This window comes from Plecotus auritus (assembly GCF_963455305.1).
Source record: "Plecotus auritus genome assembly, chromosome: 4".
Lineage (NCBI taxonomy): Eukaryota > Metazoa > Chordata > Mammalia > Chiroptera > Vespertilionidae > Plecotus > Plecotus auritus.
The window spans coordinates 12380865-12393635 of record NC_137775.1 but is presented as its reverse complement, the minus strand read 5'-3'; the positions used below and the strand labels follow the sequence as shown (position 1 = coordinate 12393635).

At 38.5% G+C, this 12771-nt stretch overlaps 1 protein-coding gene and 1 long non-coding RNA gene across 3 annotated transcripts in view; one reads left to right on the top strand and one right to left on the bottom strand.

Annotated features, from left to right (window-relative positions):
• Positions 1-12771, top strand: part of ROS1 (ROS proto-oncogene 1, receptor tyrosine kinase) — a gene marked incomplete at both ends in the record, with an annotated part of 95175 nt that overhangs the window by 66139 nt on the left and 16265 nt on the right. For both annotated transcript variants that reach the window (XM_080663734.1, XM_080663733.1), the window contains 5 exons: positions 741-824; positions 3871-4006; positions 4932-5094; positions 6443-6507; positions 7428-7557. In XM_080663734.1, coding sequence (XP_080519860.1) covers positions 741-824; positions 3871-4006; positions 4932-5094; positions 6443-6507; positions 7428-7557 — 578 coding nt within the window. The remainder of the gene's footprint in view (positions 1-740; positions 825-3870; positions 4007-4931; positions 5095-6442; positions 6508-7427; positions 7558-12771) is intronic.
• The window catches only part of LOC308245842, a 35578-nt gene that overhangs the window by 13751 nt on the left and 9056 nt on the right, over positions 1-12771 (bottom strand). The window lies entirely within an intron of this gene.

Genomic DNA, 12771 nt, shown 5'->3' with positions numbered 1-12771 from the left:
AACTGATACTCTTAGGCAAATAAGTGATTATATTTTATACACACAGCCCAATAGTCTATATAAAACTTTCATCATTCTTTTTTGTATTATAGTTAGTTACCTGGCTAAGATTTCAGCAAACTTTTTCTGAAAAGAACCTAATAGTAAATACTTTAGGGTTTGTAGGCTGCATCTGATCTCTGTAGCATATTTTTCTTCTTCTTTCCTTTTTAAAATAATACTTTAAAAATCACTCTTAGTTCATGGGTAGTGCAGAATCAGGCTGTGGCCAGATTTAGCCCACAGGCCATAGTTTGCCAAGCTCTGTCTACATGTTTATCTCCTCAACTGAAATACCTAAGAGAAGGTACCATGTGTTCATGTTTATATTCCTCAGTTTAATATTCATGGGATTAAATGTGTATGAAGATGTTACAGAGTTATAATAATCCCAACTATATAATATATGATGAAGACTGAGACTTCTTGTCCCAAATTTGTTAAAAGGATTATCCATGTTTTCTCGATCACTTTAAAGTAGAAACCTGGGTGGGTACACCCCTATGATGTATTGGTAAACTGGCTCTTTGGAAAAACACACATAAAAAACATTGATTTTTGATTACCCAGGATGTAAATACTCTTACCATAGATGATGTCATGCTACAGAGTTTAACTGGCTCCTAAAATATTATTGGAGCTAGTCCTGGTATATCAGGTAGATCTGTGAATTAATTTCTTTTTCTCATTTATTTCATTAGATGGTTTTTGGATACCAGAAACAAGCTTTATACTTACTGTTGTAATTGGAATATTTCTGGTTGTTATAATCCCATTGACCTTTGGTAAGTAAAAAAAATTTTTAATAGGTAATAAATTATTAATTTAATTATAATAATTGGTTTATTTCTTAGTTTATTTAATCTCTCACATGAAATAAATTCATAAAATTAAAATGTTACCTTTGGCTGTAAGTTTTTAACTATTATCTTTTGTGAATTGTTTTCTGGATCTAAGAGTAACTATTTTATGAACGATATAGCTATATTTACACTTCATGGTATATTTTAGATAAAACTATTTGCAAGAACATTGACTTTAACTTTTTTTAAAATAGTGTTTGTTTCTGATTGACTATGTAACAGTTGTTTTTTGTGGCGTAAAGTTTGAAATAAATGAGAAATTACTTTGGGTATATAAAAAAAGGGTAGGATTAATGCAAGGCCATGGCAATCCTTGCTTGGGATAGTCTGGGCCTCCAGGCAGACAGCCTGGTTTGGAATGAGCAGGGCCTCTTCTGCAGAAGACTCATTTCTGGCCTATAGGATCCACTCTCACTTTCAGATGTCTGACTTGCTTATTTCAAGTCCCTGCTCATTTATAAATGACTAGGGAAACAGAATTAGATTAGGTAGATAGAAAACTGGCCATTTCCAACTATTCTTTTTATACTAATGTGCTAGTCCTGAAAGGCCTTTAAAAAATAATTTGGTTTAATGATGAGAAAATACAGTGACAAGCCCAAAAGACTTGGTCAAATATTGGGCCGTTAGGGTTATTATAGTGATCACACATTCTGATTCATTCCTATTGTTTCAGCATAAACATCAGTAGCACTTTCTTTCAGTCCCTGAAATGTCTTGGTTTGCATTATAAGATATATGATTGCCTTATCATTATTAATATGATGTGTCTCAGACATGCTAAAACATTATAAGAAAAACATGGTATTTACCAGAAAAAAAGCACTCAAATACATATTCAGGAAATTGTGGCTTTTTTTTTTTTTTTTTTGCATAAATAAGGAAAAGTTAGAAGAGAACGTTTAAGGAAAATTTACAAACATATAGTTGAAATCTCTCAGGATAGAAAAAGCCAATATTTCACTCGTGTTCTAAATCTTTATTTTTCCCTAAACTGATTGGAATCATAAGCTATTGGAGAGCACACTGAAACTTGAATTGAGATTTCTTTTCACAGATTCCACACAGATAATATATGTAACTCCTTCAGCTAACTTGGAAAGCTAAAAATTTCAGCTGACCCTGCCAGGATATTAACCTGTGGTTCCAGGGAGTCTAAGTATTGCACAGCTGATGTTGGTGTCGCTAAGCCAGCCCCTCCAGAGTTACGCATATGACTGCAGTATATTTGGCAGTTGGCATAAAGGCTTGACTGCTTGTCTGCTCTCCTACTGGGAAGCAGTAGTTCATGAAGGATCTTCCATCTGACCTTTGCTTGCCTACTTGTACGTCACCATTGTTTAAACTCATAACTCTAGTGGATGACCATGAGATAATTTCAGACAACCTATTATGCTTTTAAGACATCCTAAGAATATCTGACTTTCTCAGGACTTAAAGGTCTTTATTCTATTTGGAACTCAAACAGATTTTTGAGTATAGCTAAGCTAATCTGGTTATTTAGGAAACGTGCATGTGGTTTTACTAGTAGGGGTGTGGAAGTGCATGAGAAAAGACTGAGTTCTTAAAATAATGAGAAGTAGGAATTGTTTTAAAATTTGCATTGTGCTGAGGGCTCTCATCAGTCATACTTATAAATATAAAATTGAAACAAGGGTTTAAAAATAAGCATTGACAGCTTTTGCTGTGGGGAGCAGTCATAGCTAATGTGTAACATCAGCCATATGCTGGGAGCAGAGGGAAAGATAAAGTAGTAAACTACAATTGCTGACCTCCGGAGTTTGCCATTTAATGAGGGAGGTAAGACCTATTTGTGTGAAAGGATAAATAGTGATATATGTGTTAAACAACAACAAAAGGCAATGAATGGTACATGAAATACACAAGAGAGTGACATAGAAGTGCTTAGAGACACATTAGTCTTCTAAGTTCAGAGATGAGAGATCAGTAGAGGTTGCAGAAGTCTCGTAAGGTGTCACTGAAAATGGGGGACACTAACATGGCTTTTAAAGATGAAGAGGGGTAGTGAGAGCATTTCAGGTTTGAAAAACTGCATTTGCAAAAGTACTTAAGATCTACCCCTGTGTGGTCCCTTAAATGGAATTTCACTTGAATAAAACTCTGACCTGTTAAATACAGAAGCTACTATAAAATAAAGTTCAAATTTTCATGATTATCTAACAAAGCATTCTTGCTGTTTTCAGCTTCTGAGCCAATATTCTAGGGTAGATGGATGATCTTGTTGACATAATTGTATTTTAATCTATAAAAATATCATTTATTTATAATAATTTATATTTATGATTATAAAATAATATTTGCTCATTGTATGAAGAAGATAATACAAATCATCCATGATTTCATGACTAGGGAGGACCACTGCTGACATTTGGTGGGGTTCATTCCAATAATTTTTCTCTGTATTTGAATATATATATATATATATATATATATATATATATATGAACAACAATGGATATATACTCTGATACTCTGCATTTTCAAAAAGTGTGCCATTATAGTCATTATATTGAAAGCACTCCTCAGGTTTACTGAAGAGTATAACCTGGACATATCTGGACTCAGAAATGAATTTGTTTCCCTAATAATTATTATACAAGTATGTTTTGGTTTGACTTTGCTTTATGAGCGATTTTGAGAAATAAATTCTGATATTAAGATACTTCAACTTGTTTATAACAGCAATAAGAAATATATTAAATATTTAAATGTTACTCTGATATTCGATGAAAAGTGAGTTAGTATAAGCTATGCATTTTTCTATGGCCTGCTACCTAGATTTAATTAGTTTTTTTTTATTATTATTAGGGGCATACTTTTCAATTAAATTCTGTTATTTTACCAATGGTGTTCTTATGGATAAATAGTTAAAATGTATTGTTAACATACCCTAAAGGAAAAGGAAGCAATACTTTGTTTTGTGAATTATGTCTTTTTTTCTTTATAGTCTGGCACAGAAGATTAAAGAATCAGAAAACTCCCAAGGAAGGGCTGACCGTTCTCATAAACGAAGACAAAGAATTGGCTGAGCTGCGAGGCCTGGCAGCTGCGGTGGGACTGGCTAATGGCTGCGGTGCGATACGGTGAGTATCTGGGGCATCACGATGGGACATCTAGATGAAGGGCGGGCAGGATGACCTGGGCTTATGTCTACTATTCTGTTTCAGAAGTTGGATGGTGGTTGCCTACACAAGCTCTTTAAGATAGATGAGTATTGAACTTTGTTGTCATCATAACTTAAAAAAATTTAAATGTCTTTATAAGACGTTATACTATGGTCCATACAAAAGGGAATTATGTAGTCATAGGCCTTGAAATTTGTAACTTAAGACATAAAAATGAAGGATTTGGAATAGACACAGAAGTGATCTAAATTAGCTAGCTATTCAGAGGTGACTTTTCCTTGAGAAATACTCAGTACACCTAACACTCAAGATTCTCTTTTAAAAACTGAAAGTATTTTAAATGCACATGCATTTCTCTCCTCATAATATTCCAGGTGAAAAACTTGGCTTCTTAAAAGTTAACCTGATGAAAATGGAATTGATTTTTGTGCTCATAGTAAATTTTGTTTTATATAAGAGATCAGGTGTGTGAACCAGTTAAAGTAAATGCTTTTTAGCTCATAAATCCAGCTGTATTTATTACTAATTTGCAATCACTTTTTATACAAACTGGTAACCTGAAGGAATTAATGGATGACTGCAACAAAACAAGCTACAGCAAAAAACCTTGAGGCAATGCACACACGGGCATGTTTCTACCAAAATGAAGGTGCCTATTAGCAAAGTGACATGGTCTGTCTGGGTTTTAGGGAAGGAATATTCTGGATGGTGGAATAGGGAAGGAATTGAAACACCACATCCCACATCACTTTATCACATAGAATGCACCTCAGTGTTGGGAAGCCATGAGCTTTCTTTCTCATACTCTTTCGGATGCTAACACCAACACCAACTTGTAAACCACCTGTATTTTGGGAGCCCAAGAATATTGTTATTTTTCTAGTACTCTTCCAACCCAAGAGGAGATTGAAAGTCTTCCTGTCTTCCCTCGGGAAAATCTGACGCTGTGCCTCCTGTTGGGAAGTGGAGCCTTTGGAGAAGTGTATGAAGGGACAGCAGTAGACATCTTAGGAGCTGGAAGCGGAGAAATCCAAGTAGCAGTGAAGGTAATGTGGTTTTAACTCCTTGACAGGTTATGTCAGCATACTTACATGGATTTGCATGGGTGCAACTGTAATGAAAGATGAGCAATCTTAACCGAAAAGAGAACTAGAAGGTGGGAGACTATTCATGGCTATAGAAATCACTTTTTTTTTCTTTCCATTCCCTACATAAGCTTTGAAATTAATACTCATCTCTATGATTACTAATTAGTTATGGCCCAGCAGTTTTCCCCTTCAAATGTACTGTAAGAGAAGTGAGGTTGTTAAGTACATTCTCAAGGTAAGGTAATAGGGCAGATTGTAAATATTTTAGACTTGTGGCCATATTGAGTCAGTTGCAACTATGCCACTCTGTCATTCAGTATGTAAACCAATATGCGTGATTATGTTCCAGTTAGACTATGAAAATTGAAGTTTACTAGTAAATCTCACATAATTTTTATGTGTAATGAGATTATATTCTTTTTTTACTTTCTTCAAACAGTTAAAAATTTAACAGGTCAGTTATACCTCAATAAAGCTAGAAAAAAAATGTCACAACTATTTTCAGATAGCAAGCTGTGTAAAAATAGGTGACAGGGTAGAATTGGCCCACAGGCTGTATTTTGCTGACCTGTAAATGAGCAATATTTTAATCACAGCTTGTTAGGAATCTATTGCTTTGAGGGTGGGCAATACAATCAGAAAAGTTGGCCAAATGTTCTCAACTAGTTTAAATAAGTGTTTATTTTTCTTACGTAACAGGTGACTACTGGCTTTAGTGCAGTGCCAGTAGATCTGAAATTCTCTTCACTTTGTACATGTGTGTTGTTGCCTCATGGTCCCAAGGTGGTTGCCAAGGAATCAGGCATCACATCTTCGTTCAGGCCAGAACATTCATTGACCAGAACCGAGCCATATTTGCAAAAGAGGCTGGAGAGTTACAGGCCATGATTTTCATGATTATCTCAGGCCAATTGCCTGGGACTGGGCACCTTGCCTCTAAGAAACAAATTAGGGTATTGTTAGCAAGGAAGCCTGGGAAACAGATGTTGAATAGAAAACTCTGAAAATTAAGAAATTAGCTTAAGCACCAAATTTGTTCTCTTTTTAAATTTTTTTACATTTTGGAGAGACTTTGTGTAAATATTACTAGATCTTTTACCTATCAGATACTTCACTTAAATACTTTCAATAACAGGAGCTATCTTTTGAATAGGTTTACATAGTACATGCACATGCACTATCCGTTATTTATTTTGCAATTTCAAGGTGGATATTATAAAACAGAATGAAGATTATCTCCATTAATCCACTGAGCGCACAGAAATGTCTGCTATACTGATTCTTGGCTTGTTTTTATGTTGCACAGACTTTGAAGAAGGGCTCCACAGACCAAGAAAAGGTTGAATTCCTGAAGGAGGCATATCTGATGAGGTATCAGGGCAGCTCTAAAATAATCTTCCCTTGGTATGGGTAGGAAGCTTCTACATCAGATTGGTAGACTTTTAACATTCAAAATCACCTGACATAATAAATCGTGCCCCAAGTGAGCATGGCTGAAGTCTAAACAGGAATATGTCTGTAATGACAAGAATTTTATAGAATCCAGTCTTCCAAGTCAGGGCACAGGCAATCCTCCAGCAAAAGGTTTTCCTCTTCCCTTCAATAAAACGTGTGTTTTGCAAGTGACTTCTGAAGCTGATCAGCTTTTAACATGCTAATGGTCTAAATATGTGGGAATGGTTGAAGTAGACTGAGTAAGAGAAAGTTCTCTTAAGTACAGTGATGCCAATGAAAATATCCCTTGTCTTGGTAAACTTGACTTTAGAGTTAGTTGTTGAGCATGAAAACTGATGAAAGACATCTTAACGGGAAGACCTGGGGCAGTGGTTCTAGTTATTCGATTGGAATTTATTTGCTTTGACATCTTGAGGAAACAGTTGTAGCCGAATTTGCCTGTCTGAATTGTTCCTCTAAAAAAGAAAGAATAATATTTCATATTTGTGATGACAAAAAAAAAACACAATGTTTTCAAATACCTTTTGAAGAAGGAAATTAGCTCAAATTACTTTCTTTTCCAAAACACAAAATACTGAATATAAACATGGTTTCTTCTAAAACACACACTGTTCTGTCCATATGCACTGGCCACTAGGGGTTGCCATATTACCTCTGTAAGGCAAGAACACAGACCATCACTTGGAAAAAGGAGGCCTTGGTTTGTTAGAGGAAAAAAAATAAAAAATCAGGGGTTTTGATGTCAACTGTAGATAATCAAGTGCTCTATTCCAGAAGGCCCTCAGCTAGGACTTCTGTCGCTGTCATGTCACCTGTCTGTCTCTTTCCACTTTTAGTAAGTTTAATCATCCCAACATTCTGAAGCAGCTTGGAGTTTGTTTGCTGAATGAACCCCAATACATTATCCTGGAGTTGATGGAAGGAGGCGATCTCCTCACCTATTTGCGTAAAGCCCGGATGACCATGGTAGGAAATGGGGTCCCCAGTGTGGATTTTATAATGCCTTTAAACTAAATAGGCTGCAGTTTCGGCCAATGGGAGAACCTTGGAAGACTTCCTTGGAAAGAATTATTGTATTTCCTTCATGTTGGATTAGGACAATTAGCACCCTGGACTGATTTCTGGGATTTTCTGGTTACTTGAGCCTGTTTTCAGTATTTAACGGGAAAATAGCTCCCTCAATGCCAGAATCGTGTTCCCTAGAGAACAGAGGTTGTGAAGAGTTGGAAAAGGCACATCTTTCTCTGTATTTAATCTGTGTGTCTGTCTCTCCCAAATTGATATTTCCAGTCCTCATGTCTTGACTGAGTACTAGACTTATATGTCCCCACCCGGTTGACATCTGTTTGGATTGTAATAGGCATCTCAAACTTATTTTGGGCAAAACAAAATTCTTGATTTCATACATTCTCCCCATGCGTCCATCCAATTTTTTGCTTTCTCTTTTCCCACAACCATGCTGACAGGTCCTGTGGCCTCTACAGTTCTGCCCAAAAACTCTCTGGTACCTAGAGCAGTGGCTAGTACAGAGGGGACACCGGAAATATACTGTGGAAGGAGTACCAGGGGGTGACAGCACCCGGGGAACCTACTTTAAACCTTAGATGAGAAACACATGAGACAAAACAAGTAACTAAAGTTTAAATCCATAGATTTTAAAAAATTTGGTTTTCATTTTTATCAAAGTACATATTTTATGCCTAACAAACTGACCTATATGACAAGGTTATAAAAAAAAACCCTCACAGGAGTTTTTCTCTATTGTATCCCATATCCCCACATCCCAGGCATCTACACAGTTCTTCTGGTACTTAACTCCAGAGCCTCAATATTCTGCTTGTACTGCACATTGCTTATCAACCTGCGGGGGGCGGCGGGGGGTGGGGCGGGCGGAGAGAATCTATTGACTGCCTACTGTGAAAGATGAGTCTACTCTCTTAGACTTACTCATGTACCAGCCCAAACCCCACTAGTTCTACACGCAGAAAACTTAGTTTCCTTTATCCCCCAGCAGTACCATAATTTTCAGGTAAATCAGCATTGCAGGTTTACATTACTATGACCACTTAATTATCATTCGCAGCGGAGTCACTCAAATGCTAGGATTGTGTGTTTTTTCCTTAGGCTGGTTTAATAAATGCAGCTTCTTTTCCATTTGCTTAGTTTTCTATTTAGCTAAACTTCCTGACAGAATTGTCGTACTTTTCTCAATATGGTAAAATATATGACTCAGCAGGGCACAATTATTTCCTCGGGCACTTCCCTCCTGGGGCCAATACAGGTGCTTGTCCTCTGGGCTGTCTACCCAGCGGCTATCCTAGGGGCTTCCTTCACGGTTACCCTGGTAATGTCCATGTTGGACCATTGTTTCCTCTGCTTAATGACTTTGTTCTGTTTCAGAAAAGAGGAAGCATGCCTATGAAGCTAAAATTGCCTTCTTTTTCTTGCTGAGAAAATGTCCTCTATTCTTTCCTCACATTGGCTTACTCATTTGGCTGATTCTAGGATGAAAACCCCTTTTGCTAAAAATAAATCCGCTACATCTTTGTTTTCTAGTCCCTACTATTGCCTTTAGGAAGTCTCTTTCCAATCTGTTTCCAGACTTTGGATCATGCTTGACCTGTATTCTCCCCTCCTTTTTAGAAAATGTCAGGAATTTCTTATCTGTGTTACTTTTTACATATCTCAATACTCAGCCTGAAAAATCATTCCCATCAATTCTGGAATTTTTTTCATATGATTTCTTTGATAATGAAAAAATCTCTTTGTTTCCTCTATTTTCTTGTTCTGAAAATCCTGTTAGTTGGAGAATGGACAGCTTTATTTTATCATTTTGTTTTAGCCACTGCTCTATCTTACTTTCCAACTCTTTGTCCTTTTGCTCTCAATTCTGGTTGGTTTCCTAAACTTTGTTATAAAGTTTAAAATTTTAATTTTACACAGACTCATTCTTTTATTTGACTATCCTTAAAATAATTATCTGGGTTTTTGTCATACATATAAAATCTCTTATTTTTCCTAGGACACTAATTATAGTTTCTAAGTAGTTAATTTGCTTCCTGAAATGTCCTGATTGTCCCCTTTCTTCTTTGTTCTGGAATCTGTTTGTAATGTGATATTTTCTCAAATGTTTGGCAATTTGTGACTGGTCTTCATATTTAATAGTGAGGCCTTCATACTGAATCGCTGATTGGAACTTACATGTCTGTGGCAGCTTCCTTCTGGATGTCTTACGGGTATGTGCCCAGCTTCACCCAGAAGACTCCATGGGTCTCCTGTCTGAGCAATAAAACCTAAGCCTCAGTCCAGGGACGGGGGATTGGAGGTCTCCAGGCTCAGTGTATGGGTGCTTACTTAATTTCCCTCTCCATTTTCAATACAGTGCCTTAGTATGTTTGGGATCTTTGAACTTGGTGTTCTGGTTCAGTGTGTGTGTGTGTGTGTGTGTGTGTGTGTTCCCCTCAGAGGAGAGCCTCCAGCTGCAGTGGGGAAATCTAAGAGCTAGTTAGCCCTTAAAATAAACTTCTAAACTTTCCTCTTGCATTGAGTCCTGCCTTCACCCCCAAATTCAGAGATACTTGCTACCTCCAATTCAAGAGCCTTTGTGGGGTTCTATGGTGAAAAACAGCTTAACTCTTGTCTTCTCCTTCATCATCTTTCACCTCCCTGGGCTCTGCTAAATTTCCACTCCTCCATCTGCTTTCCCTTTTACAACATGTTTTGTTGCTCTGTGTCTATTTTCTTGATCTACTTGCCCTTGTGGTATAAAAATTTCTTCATGACTCTCATTTTAGTAAGGTGAGAGAGTGGAACTAAAACTGCATCAATTCCCCATCTTTAACAAGAAAGCTTATCTGGCCAGCTGGCATGGCTCAGTGGTTGAACATCGACCTATGAACCAGGAGGTCACAGTTCGATTCCCAATCAGGGCACATGCCTGGGTTGATCAGGGCACATGCCTGGGTCGTGGGCTTGCTCCCCAATGTAGGGTGTGCAGGAGACAGCCGATCAATGATTCTCTCTCATCATTGATATTTCTATCTCTCCCTCTTCCTTCCTCTTTGAAATTAATAAAAATATTTTTTTTTAAAAAAGAAAGGTTATCTATAGATTTTTGTAAGGTTTTTTTGTTTGCTTTGGTTTGTTTTTGTTTTCTTTTGAGGAGAGAAGAGAGGATGAAGGTAGGCTAAAAGAAAGCATGGATCCATGTTTTCCAAACTATTCCACACATCCAGGATCCTAATGGCTGTAATGATTAGTTCTCAAGTGTGATCAGTTCTTCCACTGCCTTTCCTGCCAGCTGTCCAGGATAGGCTCCATGCTTCGTCTCCCTTGCTCCAGCCTTATAGGACAGGGTGCTGTTAGGTGCTCAGTGCCGGGATTAAAGTCAGGGCCCTCTGTGGAACAGCCCAGGCTCTAAGCCCCCATCATGCTGAGTTCATTTGGGCCAGCCATCTGTCCACAGAGAGTGCTCAGAGGCACATTCTAGAGGAAACACCACAAGCATCTTTTCCCCTATCCCTGTGCCGAGACCACTAGTCTAGTCCTTCGTTTTCAAAGTCTCAGTTTCTGCATCTATAAAATGGAATATTAAATTAAAAACTTTCTCAGGCTACTTTTAGCTTTGATATTCCAAGGTTGTATTACAATGGAAAAAAGTAAAAACAAACAAAACCAAGCCATCAAAATAATAAAAACACATATTCAAAAACAACTTAATTATCAAATCTCTGCTGGGCATTTATTGTACAACTGTGAAGTATGTGGCTCTTGCTTTTAATTTATTTTATTATTTTTATTTTTTGTTAATCCTCACCCAAGGATATTTTTCCATTGATTTTTAGAGAGTGGAAGGGAGAGGGAGACACACACACAGAGAAACATCAGTGTGAGAAAGACACATTGATTGGTTGCCTCCTGCACATGCCCCAGCCAGGGCTGGGGATTGAGCCTGCAACAGAGGTACGTGGCCTTGACCAGAATTGAACCCGGGACCCTTCAGTCTGAGGGCTAATGCTCTATCCACAGAGCCAAACTGGCTAGGGCACTCTTGCTTTTAAGGAACTTGTCATGTGGGAGGGAGGTAAGTCACAGATAAATAACCCGTATAAGGTGGAAAATGGGAGGACCCATTAGAGTGGAGGAGAGAGTCTACTGCCGAAGCAGAGGAGAGAGAGGTGAGTTCCAGCTGAAGAGTCCTGGAAAGACTTAGCAGAGGAGAACCAATCAAGGCAGGAGACAGAAAACTCTCTGAAACTGCACCTGCATGAGTTGTGAAAGGCTTTCACCAGGGATAGGCCTGGGTGGAGGTTCAGTATGTCCGGGGAGGTTAGCAAGAGATGATAGATGGTAGGCACAAGAGCATCTGGAGTCAAGGAAGCCCAACAAGGGATGGTGAGGCGTCCCCACAGGTTGTCACATAGGCGGTCAGAAGCAAGTGATATTTAGAAATCCAGGTAGGCAGGCAGCATTCTGAAAACCTATCAGCAGAGAACAGGGTGCTAGCCAGCAGACTGAAGTTCAGGAGCAAGATTCTCTGTGAAGACAGTCTTCACAAGCAGGGTAGGTTTCGCCAAGAGCAAAACAGAGATCCATTCACAGAGGAACTAATGAGCCAGTTGGGACACTGGGACACAGGCCATGCGTTTGGTATCTGGTGGACCTGAGCAGGACTGCAGGGGACTGATTCTAGGGATCAAGTTCTAGCCTAGTTATCACACCGAGGTGTGGTTGAACGGGACCATGGCAATGTTGAGTCCCAGAATATCAGGATTCTTTCTATTTTGGGGACAAGACATGAGCTTGCTGGGCATGTACAAGCACTTAGGAGCCCCTATCTATGAGGGATTGGCGGGGGGGGGGGGGGGTGGCGGTTCAAGGTTGGGAACCATTATAGATGCTCAGTGGAAGATGTGGATGGAAATCAGGACTAAGGAGGGCATTCCATGAAACAGTGATAGCAGGAATATAGAAGAGAGGTTGAGAAATGCAGAGCAGGTATGAAAAAAACGCCAATGTCCCAGTGTGACTCACGCACAGATTGTGAGAGGAGAAACTATGGGGAATAAATGGACATAAGGAGAGACTGGTGCAGCCTGGGGCTGCCATGGAGGTTGTGCTCAGGAACCTGTAATACATCCTACAGGCGTGGGTCACAACGGAATGAGCTAATCAAAGCAC